The sequence below is a fragment of the Macaca thibetana genome, chromosome 9, assembly GCF_024542745.1.
Source record: "Macaca thibetana thibetana isolate TM-01 chromosome 9, ASM2454274v1, whole genome shotgun sequence".
Classification (NCBI taxonomy): domain Eukaryota; kingdom Metazoa; phylum Chordata; class Mammalia; order Primates; family Cercopithecidae; genus Macaca; species Macaca thibetana.
Window position 1 is genome coordinate 107,209,572 of NC_065586.1, and position 17,794 is coordinate 107,227,365.

The window sequence follows — 17,794 nt, forward strand, 5'->3', positions numbered from 1 at the left end:
AAATAAAGAAAACTAGGCTGGATGTGGTGGCTAACACCTGTAATCCCAAAACTTTGGTAGGCTGAGGCAGGTGGATCATTTGAGGTCAGGAGTTCAAGACCAGCCTGGCCAACATGGTGAAACCCCATCTCCATTAAAAATACAAAAATTAGCTGGGTGTGGTGTGCACACTTGTAATCCCAGCTACTTGGGAGGCTGAAGCAGGAGGATCACTTGAACCCAGAGGTAGAAGTTGCAGTGAGCAGAGATCACACTCCTGCAATCCAGCCTGGGTGACAGGGTGAGACTCCATCCCCTCAAAATAATAAATAAATAAATAAAACTACAGGTCAATGATGAACATGGATGCAAAGATCCTCAACAAAATACTAGCAAACCAATCCAACAACGCATAAAAAAGATAATACATTATGATGAAGTGATCATGATATATCATGATTAATCATCTGTGCATTCCTGGGAAGTATCCAGGAGTACACAGATTTCCCAACATGTACAGATCAATAAACATCACATATTGCATCAGTAGAATGAAGGACAAAAACTATATATGATCATCTCAATGGATGCAGAAAAAGCATTTGATAAAATTCAACATCTTTTCATGATTAAAAACTCTCGATAAATTTGATATAGAAAAAAGTACCTCAACATAATAAAGGGCCAGTATGATAAACTCTATACTGAACAGGAAAGGCTGAAAGCTTCTCCTCTAACAACTGGAACAAGACAAGAACACCCATTCTCACTACTCTTATTCAACATAGTACTGAAAATCCTAGTCAGAGCAAATTAGGCAAGAGATGGAAATAAAGGGCATCCAAATTGGAAAGGAGAAAGCAAAATAGTTCCTGTTTGCAGACAACATAATCTTACATGTAGAAAAAACCTAAAGAATCTACAAAAAAAAGCTCTTAGAACCAATAAACAAATTGAGTTAAGTTGCAGATACAAAATCAATATACAAAAATCAGTAGTGTTTCTGTACATAAACAATGAACTAGCTGAAAAAGAAATCAAGAATGCAATCACATTTACAATAAATACCAAATAAATTTAATCGAGGGGAAAGATCTTCAAAAGGAAAGCTACAAAGCACAGATGAAAGAAATAGAAGATACAAACAAATGAAAGGACACCCCATGCCCATAGGTCAGAAGAATTAATATTGTTAAAATGAACATACTACATTCAATACAATGTATTGTATTGAATAGTCAATACAATTTCTATAAAAATACCAATGACATTCTTCACAGAAGTGGGAAAAAATTCCTAAAATTTGTATGGAACCACAAAAGACCTGGAATAGCCAAAGCAATCCTGAGGAAAAGAGAAAAGTTGGAGGCATCACACTTCAAAATATACTACAAACCTGTAGTAACCAAAATAGCATTGAACTGGCGTAAGAACAGAAAAAGACCATGCATGAAATAGAAAACCCAGAAATTAATTCATATACCTACAGTCAACTGATTTTTGACATTGGAGAAAGGACAGTCTCTTCAATAAATGGTGCTGGGAAAACTAAACATCCGTATCCCCGAGCTATTACACTATGTAAAAATCAACTCAAAATGGATCAAAGACCGAAATGTAAGAGCTGGAACTATAAAAGTACTGGGAGAAAACAGGGGAAATGCTTCAGGACATTGGTGTTGGAAAATATGTTATGAACAAGACTTCAAAAGCACAGGCAACAAAACAAAAAATAAACAAATGGGGATTATATTGAACTAAAAAGCTTCTGCATAGCAAAGGAAAACAATCAACAGAGTGAAAAAGCAGCCTATGGAATGAGAGAAAATATTAGTAAACTATTCTTCTGACTTGGAATTAATACCCAGAATATACAAGGAACTCAAACATCTCAATAGCCAAAAAATATATAAATAAATAAAAATAAACAATCTTACCATTTATTTGATGAAAAAATGGGCAAATAATCTCAACAGTCATTTCTAAAAAGAAGGCATATATGTGGCCAACAGAGAAATATTAAAAAATGCTCAACATCACTAATCATCAGGGAAATGCAAATGAAAATCACAATGAATTATCATCTTACCCCTGTTAGGATGGCTGTTATCAAAAAGACAAAAACTAACACATGCTGGTGAGAATGCAGAGAGAGGGACCCTCTTGATGGGAATGTAAACTTGTCTAGCCATTATGGAAAACAGTATGAAGGTTCCTCGAAAAACTGCAAATAGAACTACCATATGATTCAGCAATCCCACTACTGGGTATTTATCCAAAGGAAAGGAAATCAGTATATTGAAGAGATGTCTGCACCCCCATGTTTATTGCAGCACTATTCACAATAGCCAAGATATAGAATCAACCTAGATGTCTAACAACAGATGAATGGAGATAGAAAATGTGGTATATATACACAATGAAATACTATTCAGCTATAAAAAAGAATGAAATCTTGTCATTTGCAGCAACAGGCATGGAGCTGAAGGACATTATGTTAAGTGAAATAAGCCAGGAAAAGAAAGTGAACACAGTGTGTTTTCATTCATAGGTGGTAGCTAAAAAAAGTTGATCTTAGCTGGATGCGGTGGCTCATGCCTGTAATCCCAGCACTTTGGGAGGCCGAGGTGGGCAGATCACCAGGTCAGGAATTTAAGACCAGCCTGGCCAACATGGTGAAACCCTGTCTCTAATAAAGATACAAAAATTAGCCAAGTGTGGTGGCACACGCCTGTAGTCCCAGCTACTTGGGAGACTGATGTGGGAGAATTGCTTGAACCTGGGAGGCAGAGGTTGCAGTAAGCAAAGACCACACCATTGCACTCCAGCTTGGGTGACAGAGACTCCATGTCACACACACACACAAAAGGTGATTTCATAGAAGTAAAATGTAGAGCAGAAGATACTAGAGGTTGGGAAAGATAGGGGAAATAAAGAGGTAGAAAGAGATTTGTTAAAGGATACAAAATTACAACTAGATAGGAGGAATAACTTCTAGTGTTCTATATTCTATACCATTGTAGGATGACTGTAGTTAACAACAGTACATAGTTTCAAATAGCTAGAAGGAGGATATTGAATGTCCCCAACACAAAGAAATGATAAATGTTTGAGATGATGGATATGATGATTACCCTGATCTGATCTGTATACATCATATGTATGGAAACATCATTATGTACCCCATATATGGGTACAATTACTATGTGTCAATTTTAAAAAAGTATAAATGAAGAACTGTAGTTGCCAGGAACTGGGGAGTAGGGAACTGGGGAGATGTTAGTCAAAGGGTACAAAGATTCAGTTATTCAGAATGAATAATTTCTGGGTATCTAATGTACAGTATGATGACTATAGCTAATACTGTATACTTGAAATTTGCTAAGATAGTTGATCTTAAATGTTCTCACTACACAAAAAAATTGTAACTATGTGAGTTGATAGATATGTTGATTGGCTTGATTGTCATTCTTATTTCACAATGTATATGTATATCAAAATCATATTGTACACTTTAGGTATTTACAATTTTTATTTGTCACGTACACCTCAATGAAGCTGGAAAAATTAAAATGTAGACGACTTATAACTATATAAATTGCTTTACACTGTTATTGTTATAATTGTCATATATGTTACATCTGTGTGCATTGAAAGCCCTACCAGATGTAGTAATTTTGATCTTAAAATCAATCATATTTTAAATAACCCATAAGGAAAAAATATATTTACCCTCGTTATAGATACCCAAGTGTTGGCTGAGTTTTGCCCTTCAAAAAATAGATATTGAGTCCTAACCCCCAGTACCTCAGAATGTGCTTATTTGGGGATAAGGTCTTTATAGAGGTAATCAAGTTAAAATGAGGTATTTAGGGAGGCCTCTGCCCAATATGAAATAGGAAAAATTTGGGCACAAAGATACAAGCACACGGAGAACGCCATGTGAAGACGAAGGCAGAGATCGGGGGGATGCATCTCTGCTGATACCTTGATCTTAGACTTCCAGCCTCCAGAATGATGAGAAAAATTTTCTGTTGCTTAAGTCACCCAGTGTGTGGTACTTTGTAACGGCAACCTTAGCCAACCTTAGCCAAATATTTCCCGTTTCTGTTGTTATTCCCTCACTCCTGAGGTCTCAAGCTTCCCTCGTATTTTTCCGTTCAGACTGAGCAACTTCCTTTAGTGTTTCTATTGATTTATCTTCAGGTTCATGGAATTTTTCCTCTGTCCTCTCTGTTTTTGCTACTGAGCCTGTAATGGGTTGCATAGTGTTCCCCACAAACTCACATTGAACCAGAGCCTTAGAATATGACCTTATTTGGAAATAGGATCTTTGCAGATGTAATTAGTTAAGGATCTCAAGATAAAATCATCCTGGATTTAGGGTGGGTTCTACATCCGGTGACTTTTTGTCTTTATAAGGAAAGAAGAGGGAGATTTGCATAGGAAAAGCATAGAAAGAAGAAGGCCATGTGAAGATGGAGACAGAGATTGGACTGATGCTGCTACAAGCCAAGGAATGCAAGAAGCCACAAGGAGCTGGAAGAGGGAAGGAAGAATTCTGCCTTAGAACTTTTGAAGGGCATGTGACCCCACTGATACTTTGATTTCAGACTTCTAACCTACAAGACTGGGAGAATATGTGTCTATTATTTTAAGCCACTCAGTTTGTGGTAATTTGTTACAGCATCCCTAGGAAACCCATACAGAGCCTTTTCAGTGAGATTTAATTTTTTGAACGAATTTTTTAGTTTTAAGATTTGGCATTCAGTTCTTCTTTAGCATGTTTATTTCTCTGCTGAGAACTTCTATCTTTTAATTTACTTAATGCATACTTACCTTTACCTCTTGCAACCTGGTTATAATAGTTGCTTTAAACTCTGTCAGATAATTAATTCTAACATCTCAGGTTAAACATCTGTTCATCGTTTCCCCCTTCCCAGCATTTAACTGGATCTTTGTATTTTGAGCAATTTTGGATTCTGTCTTGGACTTTATGAGTATTACTCTTGGTCCTGCGAAAATCTGTTTGGTTTATGTTCACAGGAAATCAACCTAGTAGTTCGCTTCAAATCACAGGTCTCATCTCTTCTGTAACCAGTGTTTGGATGTTGGGGGTATGAATGTTGGCTATCCTGCTTGCCATTGGTCTCACGCATGCACAGGTCACAGGTGGGCCTGGGACTTACACCTGATCAGACACAAGGCTTAGAGGATTCCCTTCTCCAGCTCTTTTCCTTTGGGTTCCCCTATGCACTCTTGGTCTCCCAGGGACCCATTGTCCTATTCCTCTGGACAGAAGGATAGGTTTTCTTTTAGAGTTTTAGTTACTCATGATCCTGCCACCCAGTTCTGCATGACCAATTCAGTCCCTGGGCAGAGCGGTAAGGTAAAAGAGCAAAAAAAAAAAAAAAAAAAAAAAGACAGTAAGTGTCCTGACATCCCTCCCCAGCTCTGCCCTTTAGAGCATAGGGTCTTCCTTTCCCTGTTCCTACTGCCAGAAAAGACCTTTGTTTTTTCCTCCTCAAAGTTGTAGCTGCCTATATGGCTACTGCACATTTCCCTATTTGGGGCCACTCTAGTGGCAGGGTGAGGAGAGTAAAAACAAGACAAATAAGAAAAAACGTTGTTCAGAGAGTTTCTCCATATTTCCTAGCTCGCAGTGTACCTCTCCACCATTCTCTGTCAAAAGAGGGAGCTTCACCCTCTGAGTTGCTCATACCAGCTGGGCTGCTCAGTTCCACAACAGAGGCCTTCCGTGGATCAAATGTGAGAGACAAAAGAGGAAAAAAATCAACAGGGAACTCTCTCATGAGGCTTCCTTCCTCAATTTTTGTTTTCCCTTCCCACTCTGCCTGCTACTGTCTGCTTTCCAGATAGCTGCTTTTTGAATTTTCCAGATGTTTTAGTTGTGCTGTTTAGTGGGACAGAGAGGCTGTAATAGACTTGCTATATTGCTTGGCATCGGGAGTGGGTCTATCTTTTAAAATTTCTTTTGTTTATCTTTCATTTCTACATGATTGCACAAAGCGGTGCTTCAAAGTCTTGAGTTTAAGCCACGCACAGTGGTATAGGCCTGTAGACCAAGCTACCTGGGTGGACTGCTTGAGCCCAGGAGTTTGAGGCCAGCCTGGGCCACATAGCAAGACTCCATCTCTAAGCAAAGAGAAGCATGAACTTACAGTGCTGTCATCAACTGAAAATATTTGGTGCTTAAAAAAAAAGCTGTTATTTAATTTTTTTTGAATATCTGTAACGCTAACAGAAAAGATTCCTTTCAAATACTTTGCAGTGTATCGAAGTTATTGGAAGTTATGTTTTGATGATTATATGATCATTGTCTAGCATGGAATCTGGTTTATTGAAGATGAAATTATTTTTATGAAGTTAAAGCTCTAGCATTCATTCTGGTCAAGTATTCTGGTTGCACAAATAGAAAACAACTCCAAGAGGCTGAAGTAAAATGGGAAGTAGTTGTATGGTCTCTGAAATCTCATGGAATCCAAGAACAAGAAGCAACAGGTTCATCTCAGCTTCCTAGCAACAACATTTGGAATTTGGAGTGCTGGGAGAAACCAAGGCAGCTTCTTTCCCATATGATTTTTTTTTTTTTTTGGTGGGGAGGATTGCATGATTCCTTACATTTATTACTCTCTATTTGCTTAATCCTCTTTCCTTTCTCCAAAAAGTTATCAGCTTCTTAGAGACAGTACTGAGTCACTGCATCCATCTTGCCCAAAGCCAGCTCTGCCTCAGGTTAAAATAAATTTGATTTATGTTGAATCAGTCCATTTTCTGTTCTATTTTAGGCAGTTTGAGTTGGCTCAAATTGCAAAAGAAATCACCCTAAAAAACTATTTGCCTCTTTATCCTATTTAAGGTTCCATCAGTTTTGAGATTCCAACTCTCTTCTCTTTCTCTAAATTTTTAAAAAAAAAATTTTTTTTTTTATTTTTTTGAGACAGAGTCTCGCTCTGTTGCCCAGGCTGGAGTGCAGTGGTGCAATCTCAGCTCACTGCAACCTTTGTCTCCCAGGTTCAAGTGATCCTCCTGCCTCAGCCTCTCGAGTAGCTGGGATTACAGGAGTACGCCACCTCGCCCAGCTAATTTTTGTATTTTTAGTAGAAACAGGGTTTCACCATGTTGGCCAGGCTGGTCTGAGCACCTGTTAAACCCAACACTGTCTTATGTATTTTTCATGTATTCACACATTTAATCTGTGAGGGTATGCATGAGGTGTGTGAAACTATTTTCCCCTTTTTCCATATAAGGAAACTGAAGTCTAGAGAAGTTATGTAAATATAGTTATGAAATGGCAGAAGCAGTGCCAGAACCCAGGTTTCTCTTACTCTAAAGCCTAAATTCTTAACGCCTTCACTCGAATGTCTCCCAGAAACTATCAGGCAGTGGTCTTTTTACCAAGGAAGAGTTTGTGCTTGGTGTTATCAACTAGGAAGAATGGGGAAAAAAAGATTATTTCCAGGGAGCAGTGAGAGCCAGACCATCTCTAAAATATGTGTGTGTGCATGTGTGTGTGTGTGTGCCTGTGTGTATATGTTTCAGGCATGGCGTCTCCATGGTTTCTTTGAGTAAATATGAAAGGTGATTTACCTTACCTAATTAGATTAATGGAATATTAGCTTAAGAGTTATTAATGTTGGTGACAAATATCTCCTTTATACCTAGTGGCTCTAGCTCACCTGTTATACCTGAGAACAAGTAAGCATTGCTCACCATAACTGTTTCAAGGTTTGCTTTTCCTCATGCTTCTGGACAAAGCACACAAGATAATTCACCTGGATGTGGTGGGAAAGGTCACTGCTTTGTGAGGGCTGACTTGGAAGACTGTGGTAGGTGATGTTAAACTGTGTGTGTACACACAAGCTCTCAAAAGTCACATTGTAGTGGCAACACAAACATACCCTGCAGGGTGGCACACCAGCGAAGAGCCAGCTGGGAGCCCAATCTTTCTTGGCATCCTCAAGGGTGGAGTTGATCCTAGTACCAACTACTGTCTTTTTGGTATTGGCCAGAGGCCCTTGCAGAGATAGAAAACACCTGGCTTAATTTTCCAAGCTGGGGCAGGATGGGTTAGCACGTTAGAAAGAGAGAAAGGTGATGGCAGGACTCATCGCTTGTTTCTGTGAGTACAGCAAGACTGATCCAGCAGTCAATGATGAACATGGCAGGTGGTGAATAAGCCAGCTCCTTACAGCACTCCCGGAGTTGATGCTTTTCTTTTGGCTTCCATTAACCTTCAGTAACTATGGGATTCCCAAGGGCTTTAGCACAGGTACAAAGAGGTGGAGGAATTAAGCAATAGCTTAGAGGAAGCAACAGAGTTTTCCCTATTGACTCTCCCTTTCCCCCTTGTCAGCAATACAGTGAATTGACAGATGTTTGTAGCTTACTGCAGCATTTGGTTCCAGCTGTGCACACGGCATGGGTAGTAGTGAGAACATTGTGTTCCCCACCTGTTCATCATGTTCAGACTAGCGAGTGTGTGTTTAAGTACAGGCTGGGTCCAGGGCAGGCGGGGGGGGGGGTGGGGGTGGGGGGGCTGGCCTGTGTTTATGTGTGTGTGTGTGTGTGTGTGTGTGTGTGTGAGCAAATTGCTTCTATTTGTGAGGATTTTGTCACAGCCTAGGAGTCCAGGCTAACAGAGTCATGTTTTCTTTTTCTTAGTCAACTCTTCTTTTCAAAAAGTAAGCAATTAATATTCTCTCCCAGCCAGCTCCCTCACTTCTGTTAGATGAAGTAGCCATCAAAGATATGGAAGTCAAGACAAATTTTGGTATTGCCTGACACTTTAATTTCAGATATAACTCGAGGACATATGATTTATCTTAAGAAGCTTTCTTTTATTGGTAAATTACCTAGCTGATAGTTACAAATTTATCTTCTTCTACTTACATATTCCTTTTAGGAAAAAAGAGAATGAGAGAATCCTATACTTATATCCTTGAATTAGTTAAGCTACCTCAACTATTAAGAAATCCTGACTTTGGAATAAAATGCTAGCCATCATAGTCACCAACTTCACCAACTTTGGGCCCCTCTTGCCTCTTTGATAGCGTCAGTGTAAGTAGAATTCATTCATTCATTCATTCATTCATTCATTCATTCACTCGTTCATTCATTCATCACACAAACATGTATCAAGTATCCATGCGCGTGTGTCTTGTATTTTGGTATTTATTGAATTACTCATGCACTTGTTAAAAATGCAAATACCCAGGCCCTGACTTCATCCTACTGAATCAGAATCTCTAAGGAGTAGGTACTAGAAATATGATTTTTAAAAAGTCTGTTTTAGAGGTACTCTAGGAATACAGAGATGAAAAGGACAGTCCTTTCTCCCTGCTAGATCATCATACAAATGAATAGATAAGCTAGAGCAAGAAAAGTCCATCTAAGCCATGATAAAATATGTATGGCACCCATGACAGAGAGAGGTTGCTTCTACTAGGAGGAGGAGGGGTTGCCTAACCAGTTGGTGTAGTGCTTGCTCTCCATCAGCTTGGCTGCTGGGGAATGGCCAGTCTCCTAGAGTGTATGTGATGTTGCCTCCAAGAGTGGGCATTAGATACAGAAAGAAGGAATACATCTTGCCCTGTACTGTCCTAATCTAGCAGCCATCAGTGGACTGAAAGGAAAGGGCTAGAAGGAGGATTTGCCAACTTGTCAATGCTCTCATTTCTGATGAACATTTTGCAGGTTTCTCTTTGGCAGTACGATCAAGGCTGGAGATTCACAGTAAGGAACTTAAAAAGCTCACTGGGCTTACCACCAGGAAAAATGGAGTTTGGCTCTGTCCTTGCCACTTATTAGCTGGGCAGTTTACTTAATCTGTTGCCTAGTTTCCCCCATCTACAAAGGCAGATAAGAATATCTATATTACAGGATTGTTTTGGGAATTATATGATATATAGTACATAAACTGCTTGACATTGTACCTGGCATGTGGTCAGTGCTAATAAGTAGTATTTATTTTTAGTAATAATATCAATAATAATGGACCCCCCTTTGGGTCCCCAGAAATGACTCCTTCTCAGGCCATCAAACCCAAACTCCATATTTACAGTGGCTCTCAACTATTTGCTCTGTCCCAGCTCCCTGGAGGGCTATGACACTGTCATAGCAGTCTCACTGGCTCAGGGCAGTGATTCTCACTCTGGGGTCTATTCTTTCTAGGTTTGTTTTTATTTCCCCTGTTGATTCTGAAATTAGATAGGAAGGAGAGCAGTGTGTTGGAAGCAGGGGTGGAGATGGTAAGTGATGGTCTCCCAAGACTCAGTCCCCAAGATCTGCAAACAGCAACACAGCAAACCCCAGATTGCCATGGGCTCTGATTTTTGTCTCTTAGCATGAGTGTAGCCATGTTTCCATCTGAGCCTAATGGTGATGTCCACAGCCCCTGCCAAGAGCCTCAGAGCAGAGACTTTAGTAGAAGATGGAAAATGAGTGACTCAACATAGTGAAGACATTCTCCAACTCCTCAGCTTCCTTTAGATTGTCCCGAAAGGGAGATTAGAAAGGCTTCTCAGAACTAAGACTGGAAAGGGAGTTTATACCATTAGGGCAAAGATTGGGAGACAAAGGTACTGAAGTCAAATGAGACTTCTGTGAAACACTTTGGAAAGTACAGATTTTGAGACTAACTACATGAACAGCAGCAGCATCAATAACTGTATCACTGGTGCAGGCTGCAGACATCAGCTGGGAATGAAGGTGATTCTCAGGGCCCTTAATTTAGCCCTCAGCCCCCAGCCAGACCTAAGCCTGCAGCTGGCTGCACAGAGAGGCAGCCTGTTCCATCCTTGGAATTCCAGCTTAGGTGACTACATGAGGCATTTTGGTTTAGTGGTTCCTTAAATAAGACGACGTTCCTCTAAGTTTAATCTCTCTCCTGCTGAAATTTCCTACCCTCCTGGGCTTTACCCGTTAAACTACTGCTCATCTGAAAAGTGCAGCTAGCAGGGTGCAAACTAGTGCTCTAGTGACCGTTAAAATCTATCCTGGGCCAGCTAGCACGCACGGAAAAACTTGCCATTCGCCGCCCACCTCCCCCCCCACCCCCCGCTATTCTTATCAGAGAGAACATGGAAAATATTCTCCCTTCCTTGGCTACTCCCTCCTCCCCTTACTGAAGGATGGTGTGTGTACATCTGAATGGGGGTGGGATGCGGGGGGTGGAGTTTAGCTTTCGGTCCTCAACAAAAACATAATGGTTCCCAGTAGGCCAGAGCGGGGCAACCAAGGAGGCAGGATCCTGGCCTCTCTCGGATCTGCAGGAAGGGTGGGCTGTGCGGGTCCAGGGTGGGATGCCCGTTCTGGCCGGCGGTGCCTGCTGAGCCCCTCCTGATGTGACTTTATTAGACAAACCCCCACTCCCGCCAGGGGTAGACACACGAGTATCTGCTTTAGGAAGATTTCTGCAACACGACAGGGTGCAATTCAAAATCTGGGTTCTCCTTTCCTGAGCTCAGAAACCAATTTGTTCTGAGATAGGAGAAGGCTCTGTAGGCAGAAGACCTAAGAGATGGGAGGCGGCGCCTGGCGTCAGCGGGTCGCTTCTCAGCCGTGACCACGAGCGGCCAGCAGGTGTCAGTGCGTCCTCGCTTTGCCCTGGCGTTCGGCTCCTGGACCCCTCCCCACCTCTGTCTAAGGGGGCGCGGTCCAGACCCCCGGTCGCGCGTGTCCCGCAGACAGCTTCGTGGCTGGGAGGACACGTAGCCGCTTCTTCCCTAAGCCAAGGTCCGAAGTCTGGCCTGTGCCACTTACCCATAGGTGCTGTCCATTCCGCCCAGGGGTTCCATCCGAACCCGCGCCTTCCTCCCTCTCCAGCACCCCTTTCTCCCCAGCCGCCAGGAGCACCTGCGGACCAGGTCGGCTCTGGCCCGGAGCTGGGCTGCTCCAGATGTAACCCACACCGGAGGTTACTTCCCTCGATTTGGGCAGGGATTCCCCTCCACTTTTTCTTCCCTTTTCTTCCAAGATCCAGCTCCTTGGGGGCACTCACGGGTGCCCGTCGCCTTCTGCTCCGTCGGCCCGGAGCTGCATGGCCAACTCCCAGCAGGGGCCGCTCCCCCGCCCCCCCAACCACCGGGCTCCCTCTTTAAGCCTCTCGCTCAAGGTACGCGCCTCTCCAAAGGGCTGGTCCCGCCTGAGGGCAACTCTCCCCGAGGTCCAGCGCTGGGCGCCGGCGCTAGACTGGCGGAGGGGTGGTGCGAGGGGCGGGGGAGGGTCGGCTTCCCACGTGGGGGCTGACGCTGGCTGCTCAGCAACGCCGGCTTGATCCTGGGGCTATAAAACGAGTCCACCGTGAGCGCAGCGGAGCAGTAGCAGCTGCGGCTCCGTGCAGACGCCCAGCAGCCGGCGTGCCGCCGCCCGGCAGCTCCAGCGCCTTCTTCCCCCAGCCTTGCGCTCCAAGCCCAACTCGCGCTGTCGTCGGACCCCGGCCCATCCAGTCGCGCTCGGCGCCCACCTGGCGGACGCCCAGGAGACACCCTGCCTCCGTCGCGGCTCCTGCAGAGCTGATCGTTCACCTACCCCGGCCCGCCTGAGGACGGGGGTGCCTTCATGCGGTGCCCACACTCCTCACCCCGCCGCCGCCGCCGCCCCCGAGCTCCGCACAGTGCGCCCCAGCCCCAGCAGGGCGCACAACTTTGGAAGTCTCGCGGCGCTCCGAGAGGCGGCAGGGTCCGCGCCCCAGCCCCGGGCCGGGCCCGGCCAGAAGCGCAGCGTCTGGGGGAAGCCAGAGAGTCGGTAATCGCTTCGGGGATATAAGGAGACAGACATAGGACCCCAAGCTCGCATCAGCACCCCTCGGCTGCCTCCCGGGGTGGGGGCGGGCCCCGCACACGGTAAGACCTCTTGCTTTCGCTCAGGCTCAAGAGTCAAGATATAGATATCGATATGTATATATATATTTAATTTCCTGTCATCCTTCCAAGTTATCAGGCCACCGATGATTTTTGTTCTCCCTTCTTGAAGAATAAATCTCTTTACCCATCGGCTCTCCCTACTCTCTCCCGCCGCTTAGAAATAAAACTTGGCTGTGTTAGGAGCTCGGAGCGAGAAGGCGCCCACCGAGAGCGTCCGAAGCGCGAGCCAGGCGCAGTTCGCGGGACCCGGGCCATGGGCCGCTAGCGGTCCCCCAGCTCGGGCCCGGCCTGCCTGCGGCCCCCTCCCTATGTGAGCTGCAGCCAGGCGAGCGGGGCGCCGGAGGAAGAGGAGGACCCACGGGCGCCGGGCCGGAAGGCAGCTGGCAGCAGGCCCAGGCGAGCGGGCGCCCGCGTTCATGTTCCGCCAGGAGCAGCCGCTGGCCGAGGGCAGCTTTGCGCCCATGGGCTCCCTGCAGCCGGACGCGGGCAATGCGAGCTGGAACGGGACCGAGGCGCCGGGGGGCGGCGCCCGGGCCACCCCTTACTCCCTGCAGGTGACGCTGACGCTGGTGTGCCTGGCCGGCCTGCTCATGCTGCTCACCGTGTTCGGCAACGTGCTCGTCATCATCGCGGTGTTCACGAGCCGCGCGCTCAAGGCGCCCCAAAACCTCTTCCTGGTGTCTCTGGCCTCGGCCGACATCCTGGTGGCCACGCTTGTCATCCCTTTCTCGCTGGCCAACGAGGTCATGGGCTACTGGTACTTTGGCAAGGCTTGGTGCGAGATCTACCTGGCGCTCGACGTGCTCTTCTGCACGTCGTCCATCGTGCACCTGTGCGCCATCAGCCTGGACCGCTACTGGTCCATCACACAGGCCATCGAGTACAATCTGAAGCGCACGCCGCGCCGCATCAAGGCCATCATCATCACCGTGTGGGTCATCTCGGCCGTCATCTCCTTCCCGCCGCTCATCTCCTTCGAGAAGAAGCGCGGCCACGGCGGCCCGCAGCCGGCCGAGCCGCGCTGCGAGATCAACGACCAGAAGTGGTACGTCATCTCGTCGTGCATCGGCTCCTTCTTCGCTCCCTGCCTCATCATGATCCTGGTCTACGTGCGCATCTACCAGATCGCCAAGCGTCGCACCCGCGTGCCACCTAGCCGCCGGGGTCCGGACGCCGCCGCCGTGCCGCAGGGGGGCGCCGAGCGCAGGCCCAACGGTCTGGGCCCAGAGCGCGGCGCGGGCCCGGGGGGCGCGGAGGCCGAGCCGCTGCCCACCCAGCTCAACGGCGCCCCTGGCGAGCCCGCGCCGGCCGGGCCGCGCGACGCCGACGCGCTGGACCTGGAGGAGAGCTCGTCGTCCGACCACGCCGAGCGGCCTCCCGGGCCCCGCAGACCCGAGCGCGGCCTCCGGGGCAAGGGCAAGGCCCGGGCGAGCCAGGTGAAGCCGGGGGACAGCCTGCCACGGCGCGGGCTGGGGGAGACCGGGATCGGGACGGCTGCGGCAGGGCCGGGGGTGGAGCGCGCTGGGGCCGCCAAGGCGTCGCGCTGGCGCGGGCGGCAGAACCGCGAGAAACGCTTCACGTTCGTGCTGGCCGTGGTCATCGGAGTGTTCGTGGTGTGCTGGTTCCCCTTCTTCTTCACCTACACGCTCACAGCCGTCGGGTGCTCAGTGCCGCGCACGCTCTTCAAGTTCTTCTTCTGGTTCGGCTACTGCAACAGCTCGCTGAACCCGGTCATCTACACCATCTTCAACCACGACTTCCGCCGCGCCTTCAAGAAGATCCTCTGCCGCGGGGACAGGAAGCGGATCGTGTGAGGTTTCCGCCGGCGCCCGCGTAGACTCACGCCGACTGCAGGCAGCAAGGCACCAAGGAGTGCTCAGCCCCAGGGCACTCAGAAACCCGGGCCCTGTCTGCTTTGCGTTTCCTCCTCTGGGGTGGCTCTGCAGCCTCCTGCGGGCGGGCGTCTGCTGCTCCTACAAGGGAAGCGTTCTTGCTGCCAGACCCACGCATCCCCAGTTGTTGGTTTGGCCACTCTTGACCTGAAGCCATCTTCCCGGTGGGCCACCCCAATCACTATTGCTTCCTGAAGGTATTTTCACCTTCTTCCCCTGGTATAGCCCTCACAGCTCTTCAGAGCAAGCACTGGACTACAAGGGCATGGCTCACAAAAGGTTAATGGATGGTTACCTAGAGGATTACCTAGCCCTGGCTAATTCCCCTTCCATCCCCAGCTCTCTCTCTCTCTTTTTTAAAACCCACTCAGGGCAGCCCTGACTGCCCTCCCCACCACCCCCTCCACAATGTAAATATACACTATTTTTGATAGTACACATGGGGACCCCATATCTCTTGACCTTGGTTTTGACGGTGAAATCCTGGCCTTGGGAGAGATGCCTTCCAGGCAGACACAGCTGTGTGGTTCAGGCCAAGCCCCATTTGCAATGCAAGCCCTTTCTGGTGTTATGATGTCCCTCTATGTCGTCCTTTTCACCAGCAACTGGTGACTGTCCCTTTGACACGGACCTGCTTTGAGATTTCCTGACGGGGAAAAGATTTCTGTCCATTTTTTTTTCCTGTGCCTAACAGCATAATTGCCTTTTCCTATGTAAATATTATGATGATGGATCAAGACATAAGTAAATGAACCTTTCTGCCTCACATCAGCCCTGTGTATAAAGCCATTATTCTCTGATGCACTGTTCACCCCAGTAACTCACTTTAAAACCTCTCTTTCCAGTGTTCCCTCTCTCCCTGCAGGGCCACTGCTTGAAGAAGAATATGTATGTTTCTATCTTGTATGTATGTGCGCCCCTCCTGCCCCCAAAGTGCTGACTATGGGAAAATCTTTTAGCTGCTGTTTTTAGACACCAAGGAGTGGAAATTATGTGGAAGAAGCAAACCTGATACAATTTGCCCAAGGTAAACAGTTTGAAAAGACAAATGGGCCTGCCAAACTGTACAGTTCCTGCCCCAAGAGCTGTTAGGTATCAAAGTGTGGTCCTTTCCCCCCTCCCTGCTTTTCTGGTTGAGATCATGTCATTGATGAACTGCCAAAGTCAGGGGAGGAGGGCGGAGACCTTGTGTTTACATCTGCGTTTCTACATGTTTTAGACAGAGACAATTTAAGGCCTGCACTCTTATTTCACTAAAGAAAAACTAATGTCAGCACATGTTGCTAATGACAGTGGATTTTTTTTAAATAAAAAAGTTTACAGATCAAATGTGAAATAAATATGAATGAAGTGGTCCTCTTGTCTGTTACCTGAGTTTTCAAAAGCTTTAAGGCTCTGGGAACATCTGATTTTGTAGATTTTTTAAAAATAAAAAATGTACATTATAAATTTTTTTAAATGTTCGATCAATAACAAAGTTACCATTTCCTAAGTGTTTCTGACATGCTAGACACTGTGGTGAACTGGTTGTAGGCATTGCCTCGTTTACTTTTCTCAAGAACCCTATGAGGTAAGTTCTGTTACTATCCCCATTTTTCAGGTGAAGAAACTGAGTCTCAGAGCAAGTGACTTGCTCAAGGTTAACAAGCGGTGGAAATGCATTGTACCTAACTTTATCTCGTTCTAGGGCCTGTGAACTTAACCCCAGAACCTTTCCAGAGTTTTGGCATTAGCCCTTCTCAGAACACTCCCAGTGGAGAGGTGTCTATGCAGTGTGTTATCTACACCAGGTGTGAGATATATCCCAAATATGTAATATACACAAGGTGTATACATACCCCAGTGTCTATATGACCTAATGTGTCTATATACCTCAAAGTGTGTATCTACTCCAAAGTGTGGTATATGCACCAAGTGTGGAATATATCCAAAATGTATATCTCACCTTAAAGCATGGTAATATATGACATGTAACATATACTCCATAGTGTGATTATGCACAAAGTATGGTCTAAACACCTGAATAGAACCATGTATTAGTTGGTGGTTTGTGGTTTGAATTGTCTCTGGTCAGAAGGCACGCATCCTTCTTGTTGCATTGCTGTAATAGCAAAGTCTGCTCTGCTGTCTAGGAGGGCTTATGGTCCTCACACTATGGTTATGGCACTTTGAAGCTGGAAGGGGCCTTAACAATCCAGGAGTCCAACCCCTCATCTGACAGATGAGAGGGCAAATGCAGATTCAAGAGGAAGCGACTTGCTCAGGATCCCATGGCGCTAGGTGACAGGGCTCTGGCTCCAGGCTGCCTGGGTTAGGGAGCGGCTGAGAGATGTGTAGTAGCCCTGTGCATATAGTCAGATGCAGTGCTGATGAATAGCCACTCATAGAGGAGGGGGGTTTGAGGGGCAAACCCAAGCATCAGGCTGTGGTTTTGGGGGAGGCCGGCTTTTGTGAGCCCAGCCACCTATAATATGTATGGATCAGCTCTGGACGCGCCCCGGAAGCAGGTCCTTTGCACCCTCTGGGCCGTACATGCAGCATCTCCTCATCTTCCTTTGCTTCTCTGGTGCAGGAGAGGGTGTCTGTGTACGCAGCAGCAGGAGGGTGGAGAGCCCTGAGAAATGATCTGGGCACTGAGGGGTCTGGGAGAGGGAAGACCATGGCTCTGAGGGGGTGAGGAATTCCTGCTGTCACCTGGATCCTCTGAGCCGGCAGACAGGAGGGTGGCCAGGTGCTGGGCTCCAGTGACCCTGGCTCAGAGGCTTCAAAAACCAGCCTCCTGGCCTGTGGCGCCAAGGCTGGCTCCCTGGTCTGGTTCTGTGGCCTGCTCCCCATCCCACCCTCACCCCAGTCTCTCCTTTCCCTCCTCACTCCAGTGCACCCATCGCCCCAAAGGCAAACAGTGCCAGACAATAGTCTGCCTGGCAGGCCCCCAGGCCCCAGGCTGTGTGTCCCAGCCACAGGAGCAGATACAAACACTGCTTGCTGTTGACTCTCGGCTCTGTCCTGTCTGCCAGGGAAGTGTTTGCCTTGCCT

General features: G+C 46.8%; 2 protein-coding genes across 14 annotated transcripts in view; one reads left to right on the forward strand and one right to left on the reverse strand.

The window, feature by feature from the left end:
* BBIP1 (BBSome interacting protein 1) overlaps nt 1-17,794 on the reverse strand; it is a 1,212,900-nt gene that overhangs the window by 160,587 nt on the left and 1,034,519 nt on the right. The window lies entirely within an intron of this gene.
* Nucleotides 12,227-16,114, forward strand: ADRA2A (adrenoceptor alpha 2A). The gene has a single exon (XM_050804414.1). The coding sequence runs from the start codon at nt 13,283-13,285 to the stop codon at nt 14,678-14,680; it is 1,398 nt and encodes a 465-aa protein (XP_050660371.1). The 5' UTR covers nt 12,227-13,282; the 3' UTR covers nt 14,681-16,114.